The sequence below is a fragment of the Cetorhinus maximus genome, chromosome X, assembly GCF_964194155.1.
Source record: "Cetorhinus maximus chromosome X, sCetMax3.hap1.1, whole genome shotgun sequence".
NCBI classification, from domain to species: Eukaryota; Metazoa; Chordata; class Chondrichthyes; order Lamniformes; family Cetorhinidae; genus Cetorhinus; species Cetorhinus maximus.
Window position 1 is genome coordinate 1715936 of NC_135917.1, and position 23224 is coordinate 1739159.

The 23224-nt window shown below is 42.3% G+C and overlaps 2 protein-coding genes across 16 annotated transcripts; both read left to right on the forward strand.

The window, feature by feature from the left end:
- Positions 1-1176: 1176 nt before the first annotated feature.
- On the forward strand, positions 1177-22691 carry naca (nascent polypeptide associated complex subunit alpha). 15 transcript variants are annotated; one of them, XM_078534596.1, is made up of 12 exons: positions 1193-1283; positions 3077-3148; positions 5223-5402; positions 9444-9542; positions 12158-12202; positions 15083-15331; positions 16672-16757; positions 19697-19774; positions 20344-20490; positions 20869-20997; positions 22221-22343; positions 22564-22691. In XM_078534596.1, the coding sequence occupies exons 2-12, from the start codon at positions 3079-3081 to the stop codon at positions 22576-22578; spliced, it is 1221 nt and encodes a 406-aa protein (XP_078390722.1). In that variant the 5' UTR covers positions 1193-1283; positions 3077-3078; the 3' UTR covers positions 22579-22691. The 15 variants fall into 15 exon arrangements, with proteins under 15 accessions (XP_078390733.1, XP_078390722.1, XP_078390724.1 ...); XM_078534598.1 differs by having other exon boundaries at positions 15176-15331; XM_078534597.1 differs by lacking the exon at positions 1193-1283 and adding an exon at positions 1384-1401.
- LOC144672588 (uncharacterized) lies at positions 12209-14332 on the forward strand. The gene is made up of 3 exons (XM_078534410.1): positions 12209-13443; positions 13537-13767; positions 14321-14332. Exons 1-3 carry the CDS (start codon positions 12247-12249, stop codon positions 14330-14332), a joined length of 1440 nt encoding a protein of 479 aa, XP_078390536.1. The 5' UTR covers positions 12209-12246.
- Positions 22692-23224: the final 533 nt, after the last annotated feature.

The window sequence follows — 23224 nt, forward strand, 5'->3', positions numbered from 1 at the left end:
CAGAAATAAGTACATTAATTGTAGATTGGACTTGGGTCACTGATTAATTCCATCACTATTGCTGCCGTCTTTTACGGCAGATTCTGTAGTCTGATACCTGATCTAGTCAGGTCTTCAGTATTACTGAGCACTTTAAAAAAAATTTATTTATGGGATGTGGGCATTGTTGGCTCGGCCAGCATTTATTGTCCATCCCTAATTGCCCTTGAGAAGGTGGTGGTGAGCTGCCTTCTTGAATCGCTGTGGTCCATGTAGTGTAGGTACACCCACAGTACTGTTAGGGAGGGATTTTGATCCAACGACAGTGAAGGAACGGCGATATATTTCCAAGTCAGGATGGTGAGTGGCTTGGAGGGGAACTTGCAGGTGGTGGTGTTCCGATCTGTCTGCTGCCCTTGTCCTTCTAGGTGGTAGCAGTCATGGGTTTGGAAGGCGCTGTTAAAGGAGGCTTGGTGAGTTCCTGCGGTGCATCTTGTACTTTGCACACAATGTTACCAATGTGTGTCGGTGGTGGAGGCAGTGAATGTTTGTGGGTGGGGTGCCAATCAAGTGGGTTGCTTTGTCCTGGATGGTGTCAAGCTTCTTATTAGCCAGGACTTACTAGATAGCTTGGAGAGACAGATCTATCAATCGGATCTGGATGCTCCAAATAACTACCCTAGTGCCCCAACACCCCACCAGGGTGGTCTTGGCTGAACAAAAAGTGAGAAGTATACCAGTGCTGTGAGGTGATAAATTGCAGTTTTTACCTAGTTAAAACTCCAGCAGTTCTTGGGGTGAGGGTCCCCAAGACTAGGCTCTGCCAGAAAATACCTCAGCTCCTTGGACGTACTTAAGGTTAGCATGACCCTTCAAGAGGATTGTGCAATTTATAATAAATCAAATACAAAATTTACCCGCGCAAATTTCTCAATAATTTGGGTTTGAAAACTTTTGGACACGCCGATGGGTTTCTCCATAATAGATACTTGTCTGGCCAAAAAAAGACAGTTTTATTTTACATGCGGCGAGCACTGGTGGATATCAATAATATAGGCTGTCATAATCCGCTGTTAACAACTTTCAGTATCTCTGGAGAAACGTAGAAATCCAAATTCTGGAGGAGCAACAAAGAGCCACCCGGAAATGGGCGACCGCAAGTAGTTTGACCAATTAGCAAGCTATAGGGGCGGGACTTCCGGGTGTACGAGTGACCCGGAAACACAAGTGCGACCTTTTTAATATCTGTGTGAAAGAAGTCCAGTCTCTTTTCCCAGCCATCTTGGATTTGACGAACTGGAGCAGTAAGTGTCTGTGGAAAATCCGCTCCCATCCGTTTATTAAACTGTTGGCAATGGGCACAAATTTGGCATTGTGAGGGAAAGGGGAACTTTATGCTTCAGATATCGTGAAAATTTACTGGTAAAAGTTCTATTAACGTCGTAGGTTCACAAAAAATGTGCGGGGCGCTGAGGGAGGGGGCGGCAGCAATCTCGTGGTGTCCCAGCAGGGTTAGTTTAATGGTGGAGGGGGTAGGGTGGCTAAAAAGCCCAATAGTCGAGGTTTTAGCCCGAATGTGCTGTTTGAGGCTGTGGGTATATTTAGCTGGTTATCTGTTTTCAGATGGTTTCAATTTTTTTTAGTTTTCTCATGTAGGCCATGAAAAGTTGTTTCGGCCATACCTTTAGGTTTTGAGGGAGCTCTAGTTTGTAGGGATCCATTTATCGGAGTACAAATCGTCTTTAAATATTTTTTGGGTTGTTATATTTTGTCCTACTCTTGAAATGTGATCTTATCGGTTATTTAAGTTTATAAAGAAACTTCACGTATTCGTGTTGAATGCCACTCTTGACTACTAGGGTATTTTATTACTAACTATTGTCCATCAAGTGCAAACTACCTCCGGATTTTTCAGTTTTGTCATTATTTCTGGAAGCCGCAATGAAATGCGACCGTTAAAAATACTTGCCCTTACGCTATGCTTCCCATAAACCTTAACAGATCTGTTCATAATATGCTTTTGGCAAAGACCAAAAACCCTGGTTGAAGAAAGCATTAGTATTTTTAAATCTAAATGATTGAACTCTTGAAATATGGTATGTAGTAGTTGAACTCATAATGATGATGGCTCGTTTATTATGGCTAGAATATTCCAAGCTGCTAATGTGATCGACTTGACATTAGCTGAAATACATGTTTTTCATTTTTGAACAGAATCCTATGTGAGCGATGAGATGACCTTGTTTGGTTCTTTTAGTTGTCTGTACTTGAAGTTGTGTCAAGTGCGTGTAGCATTAATATAAACCAATAGGTTTCTGCAGCTCTAAGTAGAGGATTGTTGGTGCTTTTGATCCATGTGTACTGCACACTTGTAGTGCCACTTCCATCACACATTGATTTTCCTTATCTTTTCTTTCAAGCATAAGATGCTAAGTGACCTGAGCTGATAGGAGCAGCAAACAGAATTGTGTTTTGGCATAAAAACACAAAATGCTGGAAAGCACTCAACAGGTCAGGTCTGGATGTTGGTTGTTTCTATCTCTACAACTGTTACCTGACCAGCTGAGTGTTTTCCAGCATTCTGTTTATTTTATTTCCAACATCTTTTGCTTTTGGCACGCTCCTTTCTGGTTCAGCCTTCTTGTATGACTTCCCTCTTTGCTTGATTCGCATGGTTATAATTTCTCAGCCTTTTGTTCAGTGTTTAGCTGAAATACCAAGTTTTAGGGTTGGCCTTTATGACTCAGACACAGTTTTAATTTGGCTAGCTTTAATTTAGGCTTGGCCTTGTGTGCTTCATTCACTAGCTTTTAAAATTTGCTTTAATATTCCCCAATTAGCGTAACTCTTTGGGGCACTGACTGTTTCTAGCGAATCCAGTTTTGCAGCAAACAGCAGTACATTTTGAATAATGCAAGTGTGACTCAAAGTTTCTGTATGAAGATTGTACTTTCAAAAACTTTTCCTATGTTAAGTTTGGATAAACAAAAAGTTTGCCTTTGCAACAGAAATTCCTCGCAATAGTGCTGCTACTTAATCCTTTATACTGATGCACTTATGGCATGAATTTCTGCTAACTAGATATTTTTTTGTCTAGAAATGCCTGGTGAAGCCACAGAAACCGTTCCTGCCACAGAGCAAGAAATGCAGCAGCCTCAAGCTGAAACAGGTTTGTATACATGTCAACTGTGCGTGAGGGATCCTTGTTAGCTGTTTATGGGTTTTGTTTTGCACTGTGCCAAACCAGCTTATATTTGGCTCATTCATTAGGATCCCTATAAGCAGTGATCAAGGCTTGATACATTCATTGTGGGTCATGCTTAAATACTAGTGTAACCTCTCTGTTGACTTCTGGCTTTCAAGTACCCCCACCCTCAAACCAGGTTAAGTATGTTTTAAAGTTCTGTCGTCCACACTTTATTCCCATACCTGGTCCATTTCCAGATTCCATTTGTATTCTCCTTCCTCCCTGCACACTCTAAGTCTGTTTCAAGTGACTAAATGTCCAGCAAGATTGGTATTATACCTCAAAATGCTGAGCCTTGTTTATGTATTAATGGAAAATAAAAGATTTATAAATGGAAGGCAGGTTTCTGCACCCGTCCAATGATCAAGAGCGAATGGTGTGCTGACGATTAGAAGGTATCTGCGCCTGTGTGTTTTTAAAATAAAAGTGATGACTTTTGCCAGGATGTGTATTGTGACCATTTCCATATGGGCCATTTCCTGGGGAGGAGGTGAGTGAAGTAGTCATTTGGACTGCAGCACCATTGTTTGTATTGAATGTCAGAGGCTGTCTATTAATGCTTCGGTGAGACTTCTCTTTAATTGTGAGAAATTCGTCAAGATGAATGCAGAAGCTACCAACTATTTCCTGGGTGGGAGAGTGGGCTTTTAAATTTATTTAGTAAGCTGACTTGCTAATCAAAAATAGTTAATGTTAGTACCCTTGGTCTAAATAAGTCTGTACATGAGCATTTTCAAGTGGTGCTTTTAAAGGAACAAATTTATTGTAACTTAATTTTTAGTTATGAAGTGTAGCCTTTTTAACTACTAAGTTCCTCCTTTTCAGAAAGATTATCTGCATACTAGAAACAGACATGCATTTGTGTGTTGTTGGCTTTTCAGATTCTTTTGCACAGGTTTGAGGTATAATACCACTGCAGGGCTCTTGTTGCAGGTTGCAAAATATTTGAAATTGAGTTGCATTTCTTGTGTAAAATAGTGCAGTTTTATGCATTGCTTGCTCCTTGCTGTGGATAGTGCTTGCATGAACATTTTGAGCACTGAGATGCAGCTCTGTGTGTAACTGTTACAAAATGGCAGCCATTGCATTCTGTTCAAGCCTTGAACACTTGGTGCATGAAGAAACTTCATTGGGATTAATTTGGGGAGATTGTGGTGAACAGTAAACAGTCTTGATGCTGCTCTGTAATTTTACACAAGTATATAAACTGGGTGTTGGACAGGATTTCTAATGCCATGCATTAGTTTTATACAGGAGATATTGTTTGGTGTTAATGGTTAAGTTAACCATTTATACTTGTACTTGGTTTAAAATAATGATTCAGTACTAGTAGCCACTATAAAAAGCGGATTAATAGTGAAAAAATTGGATTTTTTACATAGATTATTTAAATGAGTTGCTTATTCTTAAGTGACAATTTGATTTAGTGTAATGTTGCTGGTGGATATATGTCTCTAAAACTTGATGTCACTGTTGGAAGCATGCAACCTTTGCTCAATCATTATGAATCAGCCTTCAGGGCTGTCAAGTTGTTATCATGCATTCTGCAATGGATTAATACTAATTCAGTTAAGTGACTTTGGGCTGACACAAGTTGGGGGTTATGCAGCACACAAAAAGCTGTAAGTTGAGCATTTTCCGCAGCCAGAAAAGTACAATTGTAAACATCTTTCACTATATATGCACTTATGGTGTTGATGCAAGACTACTTTGTAAACAGGTTCTCTCTTGGGTTTTTCACACTTTGTACAACCATTTAAGGGGCAACTGGACTAATAGATAAGTATTTACTGAGCACCTGGTGGGAAGCTGATCATTTTACACTCCATCATGTAATCAGACCACATTATTAATGCATGTGTTCATTTGATGTCAGGATTGATTTTCTCTTGGGGGCCATATGGGGCATTCAGACCCTAAAGTAGGATAACTTGCACACCTGGGCAGTTTTGGCTTTATATTGGCTGCTTGTAGTACTGTCCCAAATCCTTTACAGCAGAAGAACACAGTGATGTCAGCCCTTCTCCTGCCTCTGGGGGAGAAAGCACTGCTCCAAGCGAATTGACTCCAGCTACTGACTCAACAGAATCGGCTGTTACTGAGGTGGCAAGTGAAGCTTCCCAGACTGAAGCCACCACTGAGAATGCAGTGTCTCAGGCTGTTCAGGAGCTTTCAGGTGCGTTGTTGACAGTGTTAAAATGGTAGCTTTGTCACCATAACCACCTCTAGTAGCCAGGTTTTATGTTTGGATTCTAACTACAAAAGTTATTTTGCAGCTGCTGTCTAAGATCCCTATTAAAATTAATGCTGTGTAATAACCTTTTGAACTAGTCCATTATGTATTTTATGTAGAAGGTACTACAGTAGCAGTAAAGGGGTGTGGTGAGTTCTGTCAGGTGCAGGCAAGTGGAGTTACGTTAGTTTTCAATGTGTGAGAATGCCACAAGTTTCTTTTTGAACACATACTTCATGATGCATGCCACTGATAACTCTTCATATCTTTATTATAACTAAATATCACTGAGTTAAACTGATTCAGGCGAGTGAAGAACTTGCATTTATAAAGTACATTCTCATGTAAGGACATCCCTAAAGCACTACACAAAATGAAGTGCAGTAACCCTGATGTAGGAAAATGTGTTGGCCAATTTGCGCAAAATAAGCAAGTGGGCTTGCATTCATACAGCACTTTATCTCTTGGGATGGCCCAGAGTCCCACATGTGCTAAGAGCTACTTTGAAGTGCCATCATTAATGTTTAGGCAAATGCGGCAACTGATTTGCGCAAAATAAAATACAATGTACGTGAGTTTTGGCTGCATGAAGGGTGGTACCATATCTCTCCGGATATTCCAAAGTACTACTCATATTAACTACTATGCTTATGTAGGCAAATGCGGCAGCCAACTTGCGCAAAATAAATTAGTGTATTCAAGACTTAAGTGGAGTGTGCATAGTGCCTTATCCCTAGGGCTGTTGCAAAGGGCTTGCATGCAAAAGATTACTATGAAGTTCAGTCACCAAGCAGGTAAATGTGGTAGTCAATTTGTGCAAACCAAGCCATATGGCGTGGGGAGAAAACTTGCATTAATAATAGTGCTGCCATTTGTGATTCCCAAAGTGGTACACAATTTATTTTGAAGGCAAACCATCGGAATGTAAGCAAATGCAGCAGCCAGTTTGCGCTAAGCAAGCATCAGTGGTGAAGCTGATGTGGTCACCACTATAGCAGGTCATATTTTTGCTGGTCTTTGGCATTGTGCCCTTAAATTATTTACCTCAACCTTCGAAACACACATGGGAGGAGGGGGCCTGTTTTTCTGTCTTATTTGAAGTGCAGGTTCAATGGAGCATTCGCTCAGTACAGCACTTGGGTGTCAACCTAGTTTCGTGACCAAGCTGGAATTCAAGGTGTCTGGAACTGCTGTGTAGCCAGCAAGTCTGGCCGTTCAGGAGAGCGCCATAGAAAACAGTGTTTAAATGCCCCTCACAACTGCAGGCACAGGAACAATTTCGCACAATGCTTTTCTCAAGCTGTATTTGATTAATGGTAGAATTTGCTATTTGGATCTTCCTTCACTGGGGGAACAGTTCCCAAACTACTGCATCTATGTGCCCTTTCCTGGGTCAGTTGGGGTGGTGAGGGCGACGCAGATAGAAATTAAGGTACAAATTAGGGATCAGATATTGCCCAGATTTAATCAAGGTTTGTCGGCCATCATTGTTCATGACACCTATTGAGTAAAACTCAACTCAGGTTAAATGAGTAGCAATCTGAGGGAAGGTTATTCATCATTCTCTGATGGCTGGACATGACTGAATTTTGTTGTTGACTGTCCAGTTGCATCGTGCTGTACGAAAAGCAATGCCCTAGGGTGACTTTTTGCTTTCAGTATTAGGTGTTAGATGTTGTATAAGTGTAGGTGAGTTGATTTTAGAGAAAGTAACAGCTAGAGTGTGAATGCTACAGTTGATGGTTGTCATCGCTTTTATTTGTCCAGTGAGTTTGGGTGCTTTGCTCTTGTGACGGCTGTTCTGGAGCTGAAATATTTGAAAATTGGCTGCAAACAGAAAAACTTGAGCGTGATTAAATATTCAAAGCAGATTTGAGGTGGCTTTGTAAATTGCCTGTGAGAATTGGACAATTTTTTTAAAAAAAGGCTGATTTGAGTGACTAGTGAAATGGTAGTTTGCGACCTCAGATGAGGTTACCTTACTTGACTAGAATTATAAAATGAAATTACGAAACACTTCGTGCAAAGGGTGGTAGAAGTTTGGTACTCTTCAAAATGGCAATTGATGCTATTAATTTTAAAACAATTTTTGTTAACCAAAGGTGATATGGGGCAAATATGGAAATGATGGCAGATCAGCCATGAATGGCAGAAGAGGCTAAAGGGGCTTAATGGCCTCATGTTATTGCATTTGTGGGGCGAAATATTAGATCTTTCAAAGGTTACCAGCTCTATGCTAATCTAGAAAGTATTTTGTTCTGTCGGGTCTTTAGCCCTGTCATGCTTCTGTGACTTAGCTGATTATTACAAGAAACAATGGATGTGCAGTAATCCGAACTGAATGAGGAACCTTTTTTCATTTAGACCTTGAGCCAAAAGTGTCTATTCTTTTTTATCTAAATATATCTAAATTGTCTTGTTAGCCATTTATTAACCTTCAGTTGTTACAGAAAATTTTCCATGACACTATGCTGTAATGATTTCCAATGTTCTAACAATTTGAAGTTTGCAGGTTAATCCTTTTGGACCTCTATTTTGGTACACAGTGCCATGTTGAATTGCTGCAAGTTGTAACCTGTGGCACTGTATCATTGGGCTCTTAAGCTTTGAGACAAATAATTAACTGGCCTACAAATAATCAACTCTGCATTTTGTTTTGCAGTGCATTTATACTAAAGTGTACATCATGGATTTGTGTTGGTTATGTGTGTGTACATCTGTTTTTGGGGAAGTTACTGGGACCAAGGATTGGGTCATATCTTAATATATAATATATATTTTATATTTTAAGTATATATTTTAAATATATTTTAGGGAAGTTACTGGGACCAAGGATTGGGTCCTAGCTTAATATATAATATAACCCACCACCAAAGTTGCAAATAGATTGTTATTGTAAATTCAGTACCCTGTGAACTGGCATGCAAATGGCATTAGAGAAGATGAAAAAAGATTTAAACAGGAAAGACTGAACAGGCTGGGACTTTCCTTTTTTACATAATGGGTAAGTGGTGACCTTGTTAGAGGTTTTTAAAGATTCTAAAGGGTTTGATAGGTTTTCTCCAAGCCTGCCCTTTCGACTTTTAGGGAATCCTAAACTAGAGAATTAAATATGAAATCATCGCTAATGAATCCAATAAAGACTTCAGGAGAAACTTTTTTTTTACCCAGAGTGAGAATGTGGAACTCGCTACCACGTAGAGTGGCTAAGGCAAATACTTTAGATTTCCCTTAAATGCATCTATACTATGAAGGAAAATGGAATCTGAAGGATATGTTGATGGGGTTAGATGAAATGGGGTGGGTGAAGGCCATGTGGAGCATAAACACTGACGGACCAGTTGGGCTGAATGGCCTTTTTCTCCTCTGCTAATTCTGTGGTAGAATTCTTCACTGAAGCCATTTGTTTGCTAATGATTTTAGATTATGGGTTTTCAAGCTGGATCCTGGACTCCTGGTCACATGTTATCAGATTCCTTTATTTCACTTAATAGTACGCTATACCTGTTGCAATGTATTAATGATTTCTGAAATCAAAGCACTGTTTTTTCTTTGCCTGGCTGACACTCTTGTTTTGAAGTTAGATACTTCTGGAAATCTCATCCTCTTTGCATAGAAAGGCTTTAACCCTTGGTGTAAACTAAGAATGTGAACTGTCCCCTGAGAAGACCACTACCTTGCACTGTTGACCTGTTTGTTTGTTTTTTAATACTTTGTACAACATGCTTTTAAATTTGGTTTGACAGGTATAGTACAGATTGGTAAGCCCAGTCAAATGCTACAAATGATCAAAGATGTTATAAAGCCCATCAGAAATGGAGTATGCAAACATGTTAACTCAGTTTGTTTCTTTTTAAAGGTTTTGGCTTCCTGGTGTAATTCTCAATGATTTAATGTGTGTGTGCAAAATATCTGGGTTTAATCTAGACTGTAAGTTTGCTTTTAAGGTTTGTCTGTAACTCATGTTATCACTCAACTTTCTAGCTGGGGCTGGTGCTCCTGCCTCAGAAGCTCCTGCTGTGCCTGATGCAGTCCAAGCACCTGCATCCCCCGTTTCTCCTGAGAAGTCTGTTCAAACTGCAGGTAGACTGACAATAGATGACATCTTAAACTAACAGTGATCTGAGACTTGCAGTTCTGCTAACAACTTCTTGTTTGCTCTTGTGTATCCTCAACTGCTGTAACCACTCCATTTGAAGTGGGTGATGACTTGGGTTTACAGTCTTTTCACCTCTGGATTCAGCCCAGACTGGGATTATAGTTTCTTGTGACAGCTATGTGGATCCTAAAGTGAAATGGGTTTGACCAGTTGATTCCATCAATGTAAAACATGGCCTAAAACTGCCTAAAATTAATTGTTGACCTTAACTCTGGCTCCTATGGGAACTGAAACCCAGACCAAATACAGTTAGAAGTGCTTTATCTGAAGTTTGAGTTGAGAGATCTATTTTGGCAAAGTTGGGGAAGCTTTATTCTGCATTTTCATGTTTTCTGTCTGACCTGGTAATACTTGATGCCAACTCTGCCAAAATTGAAAAGCTCAATTTCCCTAGCTTCGAACGCACAGTAATTTAAAAACAATTTAAATTCAACTTTATTCTAGCTGTAACTGCATTGCTATTACTAAATTACTATACGTGGTCATGGTTTTTTAAAGAAAACCTTTGAGAGTGGTGGCTCCTGCTAAATTCTGGTTCTGCAGTTACTGGTCATCTTCTGGGACCTTGTTCAAGTGTCTGTCATGAACCAAGGTAGTTCTCTTGGTTATTTGATTCGAAGGACATTGTGGCTGAGCCTCATGCCAGCTTGTTCTTTGATATCCATACGTATATACTTTCTAGGTGGGATTACCAGGCAACAATCAGAGGGGTGTGAGACCTAACTGTGACTTCCTCCTTGCCAAACTCTATCCTGGGAGTTGTAGAGGCTAGGTGTGCTTCAATGCAGGCATGGCTGAGATCACAGTCCAAAGACAAATCCAGAAATTTCCATGGTATACATACTGCAGTAATGCCATATGCTGTACATGCCATTGGAACAGCTTGGTTTAAAAAAAAAATCTAGTTTGTGCATATTTAAAACTATTCCATACTAAAGATGGCATAGAAATGTGACTTGGGTGTTTGACTTTATGGTGCTCCTAAAAATCATGGTTGCATATTGACGGCCACACTATTTGTTTCGTATGTACAGATCCATAAAAGGGTCCAATCAATTTAGTGTTTTGAAATCCTTGTTCCATCAAGAAACTCAAAATGTACAAGTGGTTAATGCCATGTTGATCATTCAGTATGTGACCAATATAATGTTTATTTTACACTTAATGTGGGGGTGTGGGTTTAGAATGTTTTCCTATTTTCTATCTTGTCTTTCTATTTTCTGTAACTTTCTTCTGTTTCTTTAATACTGAGTGTTGTCAATAGGCTTGTTTAGCAAATTGGAACCAGTGCACTAAGATTTGTTTTACTTAAACCAATGCACTTTAGTGATTAGATCTCCTTAATTGGTCACATCAAATTATTATCATCACCACAATGACAGGCTAGACACCAGAGCACTTGAAAGTTTTTTTGACAAACATGATTCATTTGAGTGGGCTATTCTACTGGGCTATCTTCCACTTTTTCCTGTTGTTTATGCTGGCCTTTAAAGCTGCAATCATCAGCTATCAAGTTTAAAGGATAGTTGCCATTTTTGTTGGGGGGTGGGGTTATTAGTGTTGATGAAATTGTACTTGCACAATTAGATTTCAAAAAGTTGTATGCACTAAATTGGGGGTGTAGCTCATATAAAGGAAGAATGTGACAAAATATATGAAGGCATAAACTTAGAATGGATGTGTACATAATTGGCAAATGAGTTTCAATAAAGTGAAGTATGAAGTGGTGCATTTTGTTAGCAAGACTAGAGACTCCACACTGCTTGGAAATTAGTCTAAATGAGGGTAGAGGAGCAAAGGGACCTAGGGATTCAAATACACATCACTGAAATTAGTGACGCTGGTTAATAAGGCTATTTAAAAAAGCAAATCAAGCTACTGGGGTTCGTTGCTAGTGCATAGAATTGAAAAGCACAAGTTATGTTTGATTCTGTAAAATTTCACTCATGTTAAACTTGTATAAATCACTAGGAGCACTGTACAGTTTGATCTCCATGTTATGAAAAGGATATAGCCATTGAAGAAGATGCAAAGATGATACCGGAACTCGGGTCGTATGTATCAGGAAAGCCTGAGCAGTCTGGCTTTCTTTGAGAAAGCTGAGGGTTGATCTGATTGAGGTCTTTTAAAGGGTAGATGTGGAGAAAATGGCGATCAGGGAGACCCAAGACCAGAGACCATAAATACAAGGTAGTCACTAATAAATCCAATAGGAATTTCAGGAGAGAATGTAGAACTTTATTATAAAGAGTGGTTGAGGTAAATAACATTGACCCATTTAAGAGTCAGCTAAATAAGCATGTGAGGGAGAAAGGATGAGGATATGCTGATGAGTGAGATGAAGGATGGGAGGTTGCTTGTATACAACATTAATGACAACATAGACCCGTTCGGGTAAATGGCCTGTTACTGTGGTGTAGATTTGATTTTTTTTTTTGTAGTTAAGTACATTTTTTAATGGAAACTTCATACTGAAATCCTAATGACAACACTGCTCTTTATGCTCCTATTGATGTTTTTTTTTGGTTATCTTCAACAGCTACTATTGAAACCTGTTCTGAGCATGAATCAGTTTCTTCAGCCAGTGAGTACATACAGGCTGAATATGAATCCAGCAGTGCCAATGAGATGGAGCTTTCAGCTGCTACTGATTTGCATGGCCCTGGTCTTCAGTTTCCATCCCCCCAAACCACCACCAACAATCATTCTTCACCCCTTTTATCTGCTTCTGTGCTATCTCTTGTCCAGCCTCATTTTGAGGTCCCTCTCTCTTCTCCTATCCCTCTTGTTTCTACTGAGGTGTCTTCACCAACTGCTAGCCCTGCCACTGATCAGCCACCATTATCAGCTGACTGTACTGATGCTGTTGATAGGTTGCCTTCCTCTGACCTGGTTGCTACTTCAGTTATGCATTCGTCTGCTGACCCAGTTGCTGCTGCCACTGTTGATCAGTTGACTTTGCCCACTGACTCAGCTGCCTCGCCTGGGTTGACTCCATCTGATAGTACTGCTGCTCCATTGAACACTGCAATAGATTCTGACTTAAGGCTGTCTGCACCTGACCAGATTGCTGTTGCCAATGATATTCCTTTGCCTGTCTGCACTGCCACTAGTGTAACGTCAGCTGATGCAGTTGATGGCCCCACCATTGATCAGCTGCCCTTACCCACTGACCCTCCAGCAACTCAACATTTGACTGAGCCGGAAGCAACTGCTATTTTGCCTCCATCTCTGAAGGATACTAATGTTGCTGCTGATGATCTACTTTCCTCTGATAGTATTGCAACAGTTGCCATTGATCAGGTGTGTTCTCTCACTGGTCTTCTCATTTCCTCCACAAATGGTGAGCAGTCTTCAGCTGATACAGTTGCCATTCAGGGAGAACTGTTTTCATCTGACAGTATTCGTACAGCTACCATGCCATTGCCTGCTGATACTATTGCTGCTGATGGTCCACCTTCATTTGACCATGTTGTGCCTTTGTCTATTAACTCCATTGCTGTGCCAGTAGATCATCAGCTGCCTTCAACTACTGACCCTGCTTTAGTTGACCTTGTTGATGGACTGCCTTTGCCTGCTGACTCTGTTACCACAAACTCTGGACTTTCTGCATGTGACAGTGTTATTGCTACCACTGCCCTTCAGTTGCCTTCATACATTGATCCTCTAGTTGCCTCTGGCATGGGCATCAAACCTTTGGCTGATGAAGTTGCTGAAAGTGCTGCCACTGCAACTTTACCCAGTTGTGCTATTGCTACTCCAGATGGGCTGTCTTTATCTGACAGTGTTGCTGTAATGCCCTTGCCCACTGACGCCACCGGCCAGGTGCCCTTGCCTGCCGATGGCCAGGCGCCCTTGCCCGCCGATGCAGCCGATGCCGCCGGCCAGGCGCCCTTGCCCGCCGATGCCGCCGGCCAGGCGCCCTTGCCCGCCGATGCCGCCGGCCAGGCGCCCTTGCCCGCCGATGCCGCCGGCCAGGCGCCCTTGCCCGCCGATGCCGCCGGCCAGGCGCCCTTGCCCGCCGATCCCGCCGGCCAGGCCCCCTTGCCCGCCGATGCCGCCGGCCAGGCGCCCTTGCCCGCCGATGCCGCCGGCCAGGCGCCCTTGCCCGCCGATGCCGCCGGCCAGGCCCCCTTGCCCGCCGGCCAGGCCCCCTTGCCCGCCGGCCAGGCCCCCTTGCCCGCCGGCCAGGCCCCCTTGCCCGCCGGCCAGGCCCCCTTGCCCGCCGGCCAGGCCCCCTTGCCCGCCGGCCAGGCCCCCTTGCCCGCCGGCCAGGCCCCCTTGCCCGCCGGCCAGGCCCCCTTGCCCGCCGGCCAGGCCCCCTTGCCCGCCGGCCAGGCCCCCTTGCCCGCCGGCCAGGCCCCCTTGCCCGCCGGCCAGGCCCCCTTGCCCGCCGGCCAGGCCCCCTTGCCCGCCGGCCAGGCCCCCTTGCCCGCCGGCCAGGCCCCCTTGCCCGCCGGCCAGGCCCCCTTGCCCGCCGGCCAGGCCCCCTTGCCCGCCGGCCAGGCCCCCTTGCCCGCCGGCCAGGCCCCCTTGCCCGCCGGCCAGGCCCCCTTGCCCGCCGGCCAGGCCCCCTTGCCCGCCGGCCAGGCCCCCTTGCCCGCCGGCCAGGCCCCCTTGCCCGCCGGCCAGGCCCCCTTGCCCGCCGATGCCCTCCTGGATCCTGTTGATGTACATTCACTTGATTCTGCTGCCATTGTAGATGATCAGCTGACTTTGTCAGCTGTCAACATGGACAAGGAGCCTTCGTCTGAGCCTATGGCTAATGATCTGCCCTTATCTGCCACTAATACTGTCACCCTGCCTTTGCCTATTGATACAATTATTCCCTCTGGACTGTCTTTAGCTCAAACTGGGGCAGATGTCACAGGTACTGCACCGTTGTCCACTGATCCCATTGCTTCGAGTGCTACTGATAATCTGCTTTCAGCAGTTGGCCCTCCAAAAGCCTCCATTGATACCACTGACCTGCCATTGTCAGTTAATCCTCTGGTAGTTGCAATGGATGAGTTGTCAGCTGACCCTCTAGTTGTTGCCCCTCTGGCAACTGAGGTACAAGTTGCAGTACCTATGTACACGGCTGAGCCATCCTCAGCCATCAATGCAACTGGTGAGCCTCATTTGTCTACTGGCCCTGTAGTTGATGATTTTTCTGTGCACCTCGACATGCCCTGTGATAAGCCACCTATGCCTGCTTTTGACCAGACACTGACTGTAGTCCCACCTGTTCAACTGCTTCAATCTCCTGACTTGTCTGTTTCAGAGCTACACCCCCATGTCATTGAGCTAACCTCATCTGACCAAGTTGTTCAGTGCACTGACTTGCTTCTGTCTCTTGACCCTTCTGTTAATGCACAGCTTCAGCCTCCCCTGCATGCTGCTGCCAAGCCGCCGCCACCTCTGCCTGTTGCTGATTATCCACCTCATGAAACACTTTCATCCAATGAACTTTCTTTATCGTCAGAATCTAGAGCACCTGTCACTGACTTTCCATCATCTTTCACTCTTTCATCTGCCTCTGATCAACTCACTACCCCATCCCCTGAATCATCTTCAGCTGCCCAAATTGATGATGATGATGAGATGCCGCCATTGATTTCTGCTATCGACGAGACTCCCCTCCGCGAAGCTCCTGCCCCACCTGTCATTGAGAAGGCAATTCCCAAGACTGCTTCAACTGGAAAGGAGCCTGTGGTGAAGCAGAATGATGAGGGTATTTAGTTTGGTTGAGGTGTGCATGTAGTAGCGTCCTGCCTAGTTTGAACTGGGAAGTAAAGGCTTGTCCTATAAAAGTTCATGTTTAGGAACGGCTAACTTTTAAGTGAAGCACTCGACTCTGGAGGAGTGTGTTGTTGGAATGTATTTCTTCTGTCCTCCAGCATGAATGGGGCAGCTTAAAGTTAGCCCGTCCTTCTACAAAGGGAAGTGATGTGGTATGAAATCTGTACTTTATGTAAAGTATATGATCCAGAATAATTTCTGTTGTTAGCATTAACTATTTTATCTTGTAAAATGGGGGAAGGGAGAAAGATAAGTTGTAACTACCAAATATCGCATGTCCTCTTTGAATTTATCAAATGCATCAGTTGTCTTTGGTAATTACTTTCATTTGAGGAATTGCTTTCTTTTGGAACAGGTCAACTACATAATGTACAAATTTCAACTGTCCACAAGGTGTTTAGAGCTTGCGTACTAATGGCAACATGGAGTCCGCCTTTTTTATATTTTTTCTTTCACAAGTGGGACTTAACACTTGAGTGAGCTGGTTTTGAATAGGTTAATCAACACAATTAGTAAACTAATCTGTATTAACATCTTGTCACACATGCTAAAACTGGCCTGCCTCCCTCAACCTGTGAATATTTGCAGTACACTTGGTTCTTTATATACATTATGCAATTCAAATGAGGACCATTTGTGTACACTGCATACCCAAAGCTTGGGGCAAACTTGAGTTTGCTTTTATTTTAAACCCCAGATTGTTTTGCAAGTTTGTTGGCCTATTTTCTACGCACAGGATGAGCATTGCAGGCACGAATATGGAGAATTTACGACACGTGTATAAGTTGGAGTGTCGTCTGCTACCAAGAACATTCACACTAACCTTTTATTGCTTTCTAGCTTTTATTGCATGGTGTGAAAGCATAACCAGTAGACAGCATTGTAATATCCAGATCTGTTTTTCTCCCTTGCCTACAACAGATTGAAGGTAAAAAAAATTCCTGTAATGCCACAAAAGGTGTTTTTTTTAATACAGTGTATCATTGGGTTCTGAGGTTTGTTGCTTATGGCTTTGTAGAAATAGATCAACAAGTCAATATTGCACCTTTTTTTAAATAAAACTGTTGTATAAGGTTAAAGCTTTAGTGCACAAGTTTACACTTTTTCTCCACCTTAGCATGGCTGCCTGTTAAACATGGTTATGGTAATTACAATAAAGTGGTGTTCCTCACATTTTTCCAGACAAGTATCACACTTTCTTTGAAACCCACTAAAGTACCACAAACCTAGGAAATGTGCAGAGTACTGTATTAAATATATGACGTTTTGTAGGGTCTGGGACAGAATCGGACAGCGATGAGTCGGTACCAGAACTGGAAGAACAGGATACAGCGCAGTCAGCGACACAGCAAGCTCAGGTGTGTCTGCAAATGTATGAATATAAACACCCTGTAACCCTGTTTCAAAAGGCAAAAGGTCTTTACTGTGTACAGTCCTATCTACTGTCCTCACTCCTCCAGTTTTCACATTTTTGTTTGGGTACATTTCCACAAACATTTTCCATGGGATGTGAGCATCACTGGCATTTGTTGCTCATCCCTAATTGCCCTTGAGAAGGTGCTGATGAGCTGCTGCCTTGAACCACTGCAGTCCATCTGGGGCAGGTTTTTGACCCAGTGACGCTGTAACAGTGATATATTTCCAAGTCAGGATGGTGAGTGGGTTGGAGGGGAACTTCCAGGTGGTGGCGTTCCCATGTGTCTGCTGCCCTTGTCCTTCTAGATGGTAGAGGTCGTGGGTTTGGGAGGTACTGTTAAAGGAACTTTGAGTTACTATAGTGCATCTTTTAGTGATTATACACTGTTGCCACTGTGTGGCAGTGGTGGATGAGTTGAAAATCAAGTGGGCTCTTTGCCCTTGATTGTGTCAAGCTTCTTGAGTGTTGGAAGCACGCTCATCCAGGAAAGTGCCGACTATTCCATCACACTCCTGACTTGTGCTTTGTTGATGGTGGACAGACTTTGGGGAGTCGGGAGGTGAGTTACTTGCCCAGAATTCCTTGCTTCTGACCTGCTCTTGTAGCCACAGTATTTATATGGCTGATCTAATTCAGTTTCTGGTCAATGATGACCACCTCCTCTCTCTCTCTCTCTCCCTCTCTCTCCCCCCCACCCCCACCCCCAAAAGGATGTTATGGTAGTGGGGGGGGAGGCATCGGTAACGGCATTGAATGTCACAGGGAGATGGTTGGATTCTCTTGCTGGAGGTGGTCACTGCCTGGCACTTGTGTGGCGAGAATGTTGTCTGCCACATCAGCCCAAACCAGAATGTTGTCCGGGTCTTGATACATGCATGAATGGATTGCTTAATTATTTGAGGAGCCACGAATAGTACTGAACACTGCAATCGTTAGTGAACATCGCCACTTCTGACCTTATGTTGGAGGGAAGTCCATTGATGAAGCAGCTGAAGATGGTTGAGCCTAGGACACTACCCTAAGGAACTCCTGCACCGATGGTCTCCAGCGACCACAACCATCTTTCTTTGTGCTAGGTATGACTCTGACCAGTGGAGCGTTTCTCCCCACCCCATAAGTTGCATTGAATTCGGTTTTACTAGGGTTCCTTGATGGCACACTTGGTCAAATGCTACCTTGATGTTGTGGGTAATCACTCTCTCCTTACCTCTTGTTCAGCTCTTTTGTCCATGTTTGGACCATTTTGGCATATGGATTTTGTGTTGCTGAACTAAATACAAGAGGAGGTCATGAATAATGTATCTAATTCCACTCATGGTCATTTGTTTGCCACTTGTTGCCGCACTCGCCCATTCGGCTCCAGTTATTTGCTTTCTCGTGACATTGTCTTTCTAACTGAAAGGGGATCTGCATGTGTATTGAGCAAAAAGTTCTATGTAGTGTAATTTAGATGTTGAATCATTTTGTGTGAAGGGGCTGAAGTTACACACTGCACCTTTGCACTAATGTTTACTGCACTAATCTTTCATGTATATTGTTGAATAAATAAAGGTTGAAAGTTTTTTGAGACAATTGTGTAAGTTTCCTTTTGTGAGTGGAATAAAAATTGAAGTTATTTTACCGCTTTCAACAGGGGAAAGAGGTATGTGCTGAGGGTGTGATTGATATTGACTGTGCCCAGCTGGCAAGTCTTCATGGCTTGGCATTTCCTCTGCCTTTGTGCCCAGACACACCCAAGATCTGGTGTCAACCAATTGTGGCTTAGAAGTTTGAGCACAAATTGCGCGCATAACTGCAATATGTTTAAGTCCCCAAGCTCTCTCGCATCTGTCCATCGAATCCTCTGTCCGAATCTTTGCCCACAAAACTTACTACACCCCCTTGACTCTCATGACTACTGTACAATTGTGCCTATTTGTAGAGCGGTGGGGTGGGCCATCTCAGCATTGTGACCAGATTTTCGGGCACAGTAAGGAAGTTGGGAGTAAATCTGTCCTTGCTGTAACCAGCTCTATTTTCTGTTCGCTTCAATCTATTGTTATGGCATAAGTTACATTATATACAAGACCTATTTAAAAATTGAAAAGCTTCCTCAGTTACTGGTTCTTGAAACGTTTTTGGTTAATGTTTGGAACATTTATTTAACTCCATGTTAAAATTCCAATTAGTTATCTAAGTTGACATTTTAAACCCAATGAATAAATGTATACTGGCGTGGGTTTTGCATTTCCTTGGGCCACAGCTATTCATGCTAATTTCTGATTCATGTCCATTTTAAATTCAAACATGGTCTAATCGAACCGGGAGGATACTTGGGCATAATTTGACAGTGGCAAATTAGACACTGCTTTGGGTACAAGTTCCTGCTTGCACCCATGGAGGGAACTTCAAGCCGCATGTGTTTTGAATGTGGGCTGTTTGGCTGGAGACACGGACAGCACCATCATCCTGTTGATACTCTTTCGAGTTATCAACAGTCACAGATTGCAACTCTTTTGAGTACAATCACAGTTCTTGGTTTCCAGGAGTGGGACATGAACCCACAACCCTCTGATTCAAAGGCGAGGGTGCTATGAACTAAGCCACAGCTGACACCTCCCATCATCCTGTTGATAGTGCACTCTTTCTGGCACAAAATAACAACCAGGGATAGGAATTTTTTATTGCTGCCTTAAATCACTGCTCAAGTCAAACTTGGGACCCTTGTGGTTTGTATGACCCCATGCCAGTACATGTGCAATTAACCACAGCTATAGAGGTGTCCTTGTGCGATATAATTAATAGAAACATGGTATGCTTAGAGTGGAGTTAGTCTTGTGCGGAAATTTTCTTTACTGTATGTGACAATGATTTAATTACTTATTTCCCCTTGTTTCAAAGCTTGCAGCTGCAGCTGAAATAGATGAAGAGCCAGTCAGCAAAGCAAAACAGAGCAGAAGTGAAAAGAAGGCACGGAAAGTGAGTAAATATTTATTGCAGTTTATGTAAGCATAAAGATGTTCGTATTGTCTGCTTACTGGAAAGTTGACACCTGCCTGTACTATGTTTTGTGCAAGATATAATGGGTTTCTAGCAAGAAAGTAGTGGTTTCGCCATTATTTTTGGTTAATTTATTTAACCCCATGAGATTATTGTACGTCTATATTAGGATAGTTAGCTGGCGCATGGATTTTCTATTACAATTCCTTAAGAGTACATGATATTGGTTTGTTCACCAGTTGGGCTCTTGAACCGAGGCTGAGCTTCCCAGAAGAAAGCCAGAGTCAGCTTCTGTGTGTCCTGTAACCAGCCACTGCACAATGTTACTTTTAAATTTTCACTTTGCTTCTGGTAAGGAGTTGGGGAGCAAGAGTGTGATTCAAGTGTTCTGCCAAGCAGCTCCTCCAACTAAATTAAAACTCTTTGCAACCAGTGCTTTATCCAGACATGCAAGATTTTAAAAAAACAATTGAACAATAACTGCATTAGGAAATGTGAAATTCTGATGTAATTGGAACTTCCTTAAGTCCTTGTTTTTTTTTTTGCAGGCGATGTCAAAGTTAGGGCTTCGCCAAGTTACTGGGGTAACCAGAGTCACGATAAGAAAATCTAAAAACATCTTGTTTGTCATCACAAAACCAGATGTCTACAAGAGCCCTGCATCAGATACCTACATTGTTTTTGGTGAAGCCAAGGTAAACTAATGTGAATCTCTGTAATATTGTGGCTTTTACTGAACTTCAAGTCTCTTTCCAGCAAAATGAATAGGAATGAAGGTCCTATAGTGAAGCTGAGATCTTATTGACGCTTATTGCAGACATGGCCAATTTCTCCCTTTTCCTTATACTGATGTTTAGAGATATCTGAAATAATCAGTGAAGCTACACTTTACATAGTTGGGCAGCCCTACAACAAACAGCTTTTTAGTGTTCTTTCCTCTCTCGATACACTCTTCAGTCTATTGATTTTCTAATTCTGCTCATCCTATCTAAGGCTGTTGCTTTTACTTGCAATGTCAAAGTGATGGTTTTTCTGCAATAAAAGTAACTTGATGTTTATGCTTATCTGCCTAGATTGAAGATTTATCTCAGCAAGCTCAACTGGCTGCTGCAGAGAAATTCAAGGTACAGGGAGAATCTGTGGCCAATATCCAAGAAAACACACAGACTCCAACTGTACAGGAGGAGAGCGAAGAAGAGGAGGTATGTTTATCTCCTATTATTGTCATGAGTTTTCTGTTTAAACTACATGCTACTACCCATATCTGGTATCACTTCAGTTTCATTCTTGATCCGACCAAACAGATGTACACGCCAGCAGCGATCACAGGTGCGCCTTGAACTAGGAACAGCAGTAGGCTATTGAACGCCTAGAGTCTGTCCAGTCATTCAATAGGATTGGGGCTGATCTGTAACTCCCATTTACCTGCCTTGGTTCTGTAATTCTTAATTCCCCTGCTTAACAATCTTATCAATCTCAGTTTTGAAATTTTATATTGACCCTCAGCCTGAACAGCTTGTTTTTGGGCATGGGGTTTGTGGGGAAGAGTTCCAGATTTCCAGTATCCTGCAGAAAATATACTTAGTTTAACATCAGCCCTCACCCTGTCTTTCTTTTTCTCTCACCCTCCCTCCCTCTACTTGGAAGGATTGCAAGCTTAATCTATGAAACCCCATATAATTTAACCCTTTAGTTCTGCTCACTGCACCCCCTCATAGCTGGTATATCATTCCTGAGGTGAGGTGCTCCTAAACATTTGCTGCTTTAAGTATCAAATAACCTGGTTTTCATATTTTGGCAATTTTATCCCCCCCCTCCCCGGCCCCAAGGCACATGGGTTCTTTGGCATTATCACCCTTTAAGTGACTGGCTGTCTGTTCGTCTGTACTCCTTAACTGAGCATTGGCAGACGATGTGGAGGAAAACACAACTCAGCCTAATGCTGTCGAAAGTGGACAGTGATCGAAAATGTTTGAGCCCAGGCACAATTTGTCTAACTCAGCTGAGACAAAGCTAAAGCCTACCTGTTGTGCATGACCCACCAACATTAATAAATGACATTGGCTATTGATGGGGGGTGGGGGGAAAAGAGACCCAATGGATGTTTTAAGCTGCAGTAAAGGAGCACGATTGCAGTTGAGAATTTTGAGCCGTGCATTGACAGATTAAATTTAGTTTGAATTGAAGCACCGAAACATAGTTTGTAGAGCTCCCACATATATCCAGAAATCTTACGTTATTTGCATATTTTTATTTGAAATAACTTGTGAATGCTGTGATGTGCTATTGTAAACATATTGTGCTATTTATAAGGGTGTAAATTCACCTTTTGCTTTCTCATGGGAATGGTGTGCGGCCTGTTTGACTAAACAGAGGAAAAAGAAAATTGGAGGAAATGGGAAATTATTATTTTTAATTTCTTTAGGTTGATGAAACTGGTGTGGAGGTCAAGGACATAGAATTAGTCATGTCCCAAGCCAATGTGTCTAGGGCTAAGGCTGTCCGAGCATTGAAAAATAACAACAACGATATTGTAAACGCTATTATGGTAAGTTCTGTTGTTTGCCTTTCTTTAATGTGTTCTGGGGGGGGGAAGAGAAAGTTGTAATAATTTGACTTTACTGCAATCCTGTCAGTATATTAATTTTACTGTTGGAATTGACAATCAAAAATAGCTGTTTCCAAATTTATTCTACTATTGTAACTTTAAATGGTTGAATGTGAGGCTGAATATTGTATGATTTTTGATAACTCTTTTATTTTTGCAGGAGTTGACAATGTAAGCGTCGGAAAATACAGGAGTGGGTACCAGTCCCATTGGTGCAGCTTCAGTACATTTGTACCATTTATATTGAAAAACTTCAAATAAAAATGTGGCTTGAAATAGTTAAATGTATTCAGACTGGTGTGTCTACTCCTTGTGAAAATTTAAGTATTGAAAAGTGTTCCTTTTGTAAGTAGGTGCAACATAAAAATTGGATTAAAGCTTGGGGTTTGCACTTCTGCAAACTGGTAGAGTCTGTAAATGTTTTGATGCAGGTAAAACATTGCATGACTGCAGCATTAAGATCATTTCCTGGCGTTATTTCTTACAAATTTTGGACCATGTAATTCAAATGAAATTAACACTGGATACATGTATGTTAATTCTCATGGGACACTGACTGCAACCTTTAATGCAGATTTGTGCAATTTTAAGGATAGATTAATCAGGGCTTCTGGTTTTGATTACTCCACTCTGATGTCTTAAAGCTTAGTTCTTGTCATACATATTTCTTAATTTATCTGGGCATTGAGTTTATCTTGTTATAAAGGTAACGTAAGTATAAAACATGGAGTGAACAAGAGACTGTTTGTTTGCCATCTTCCAAAGCAAGAACTTGAAGATATATAGTGGAACTTGTCCTAGAGCAGCAACAATATTATCGA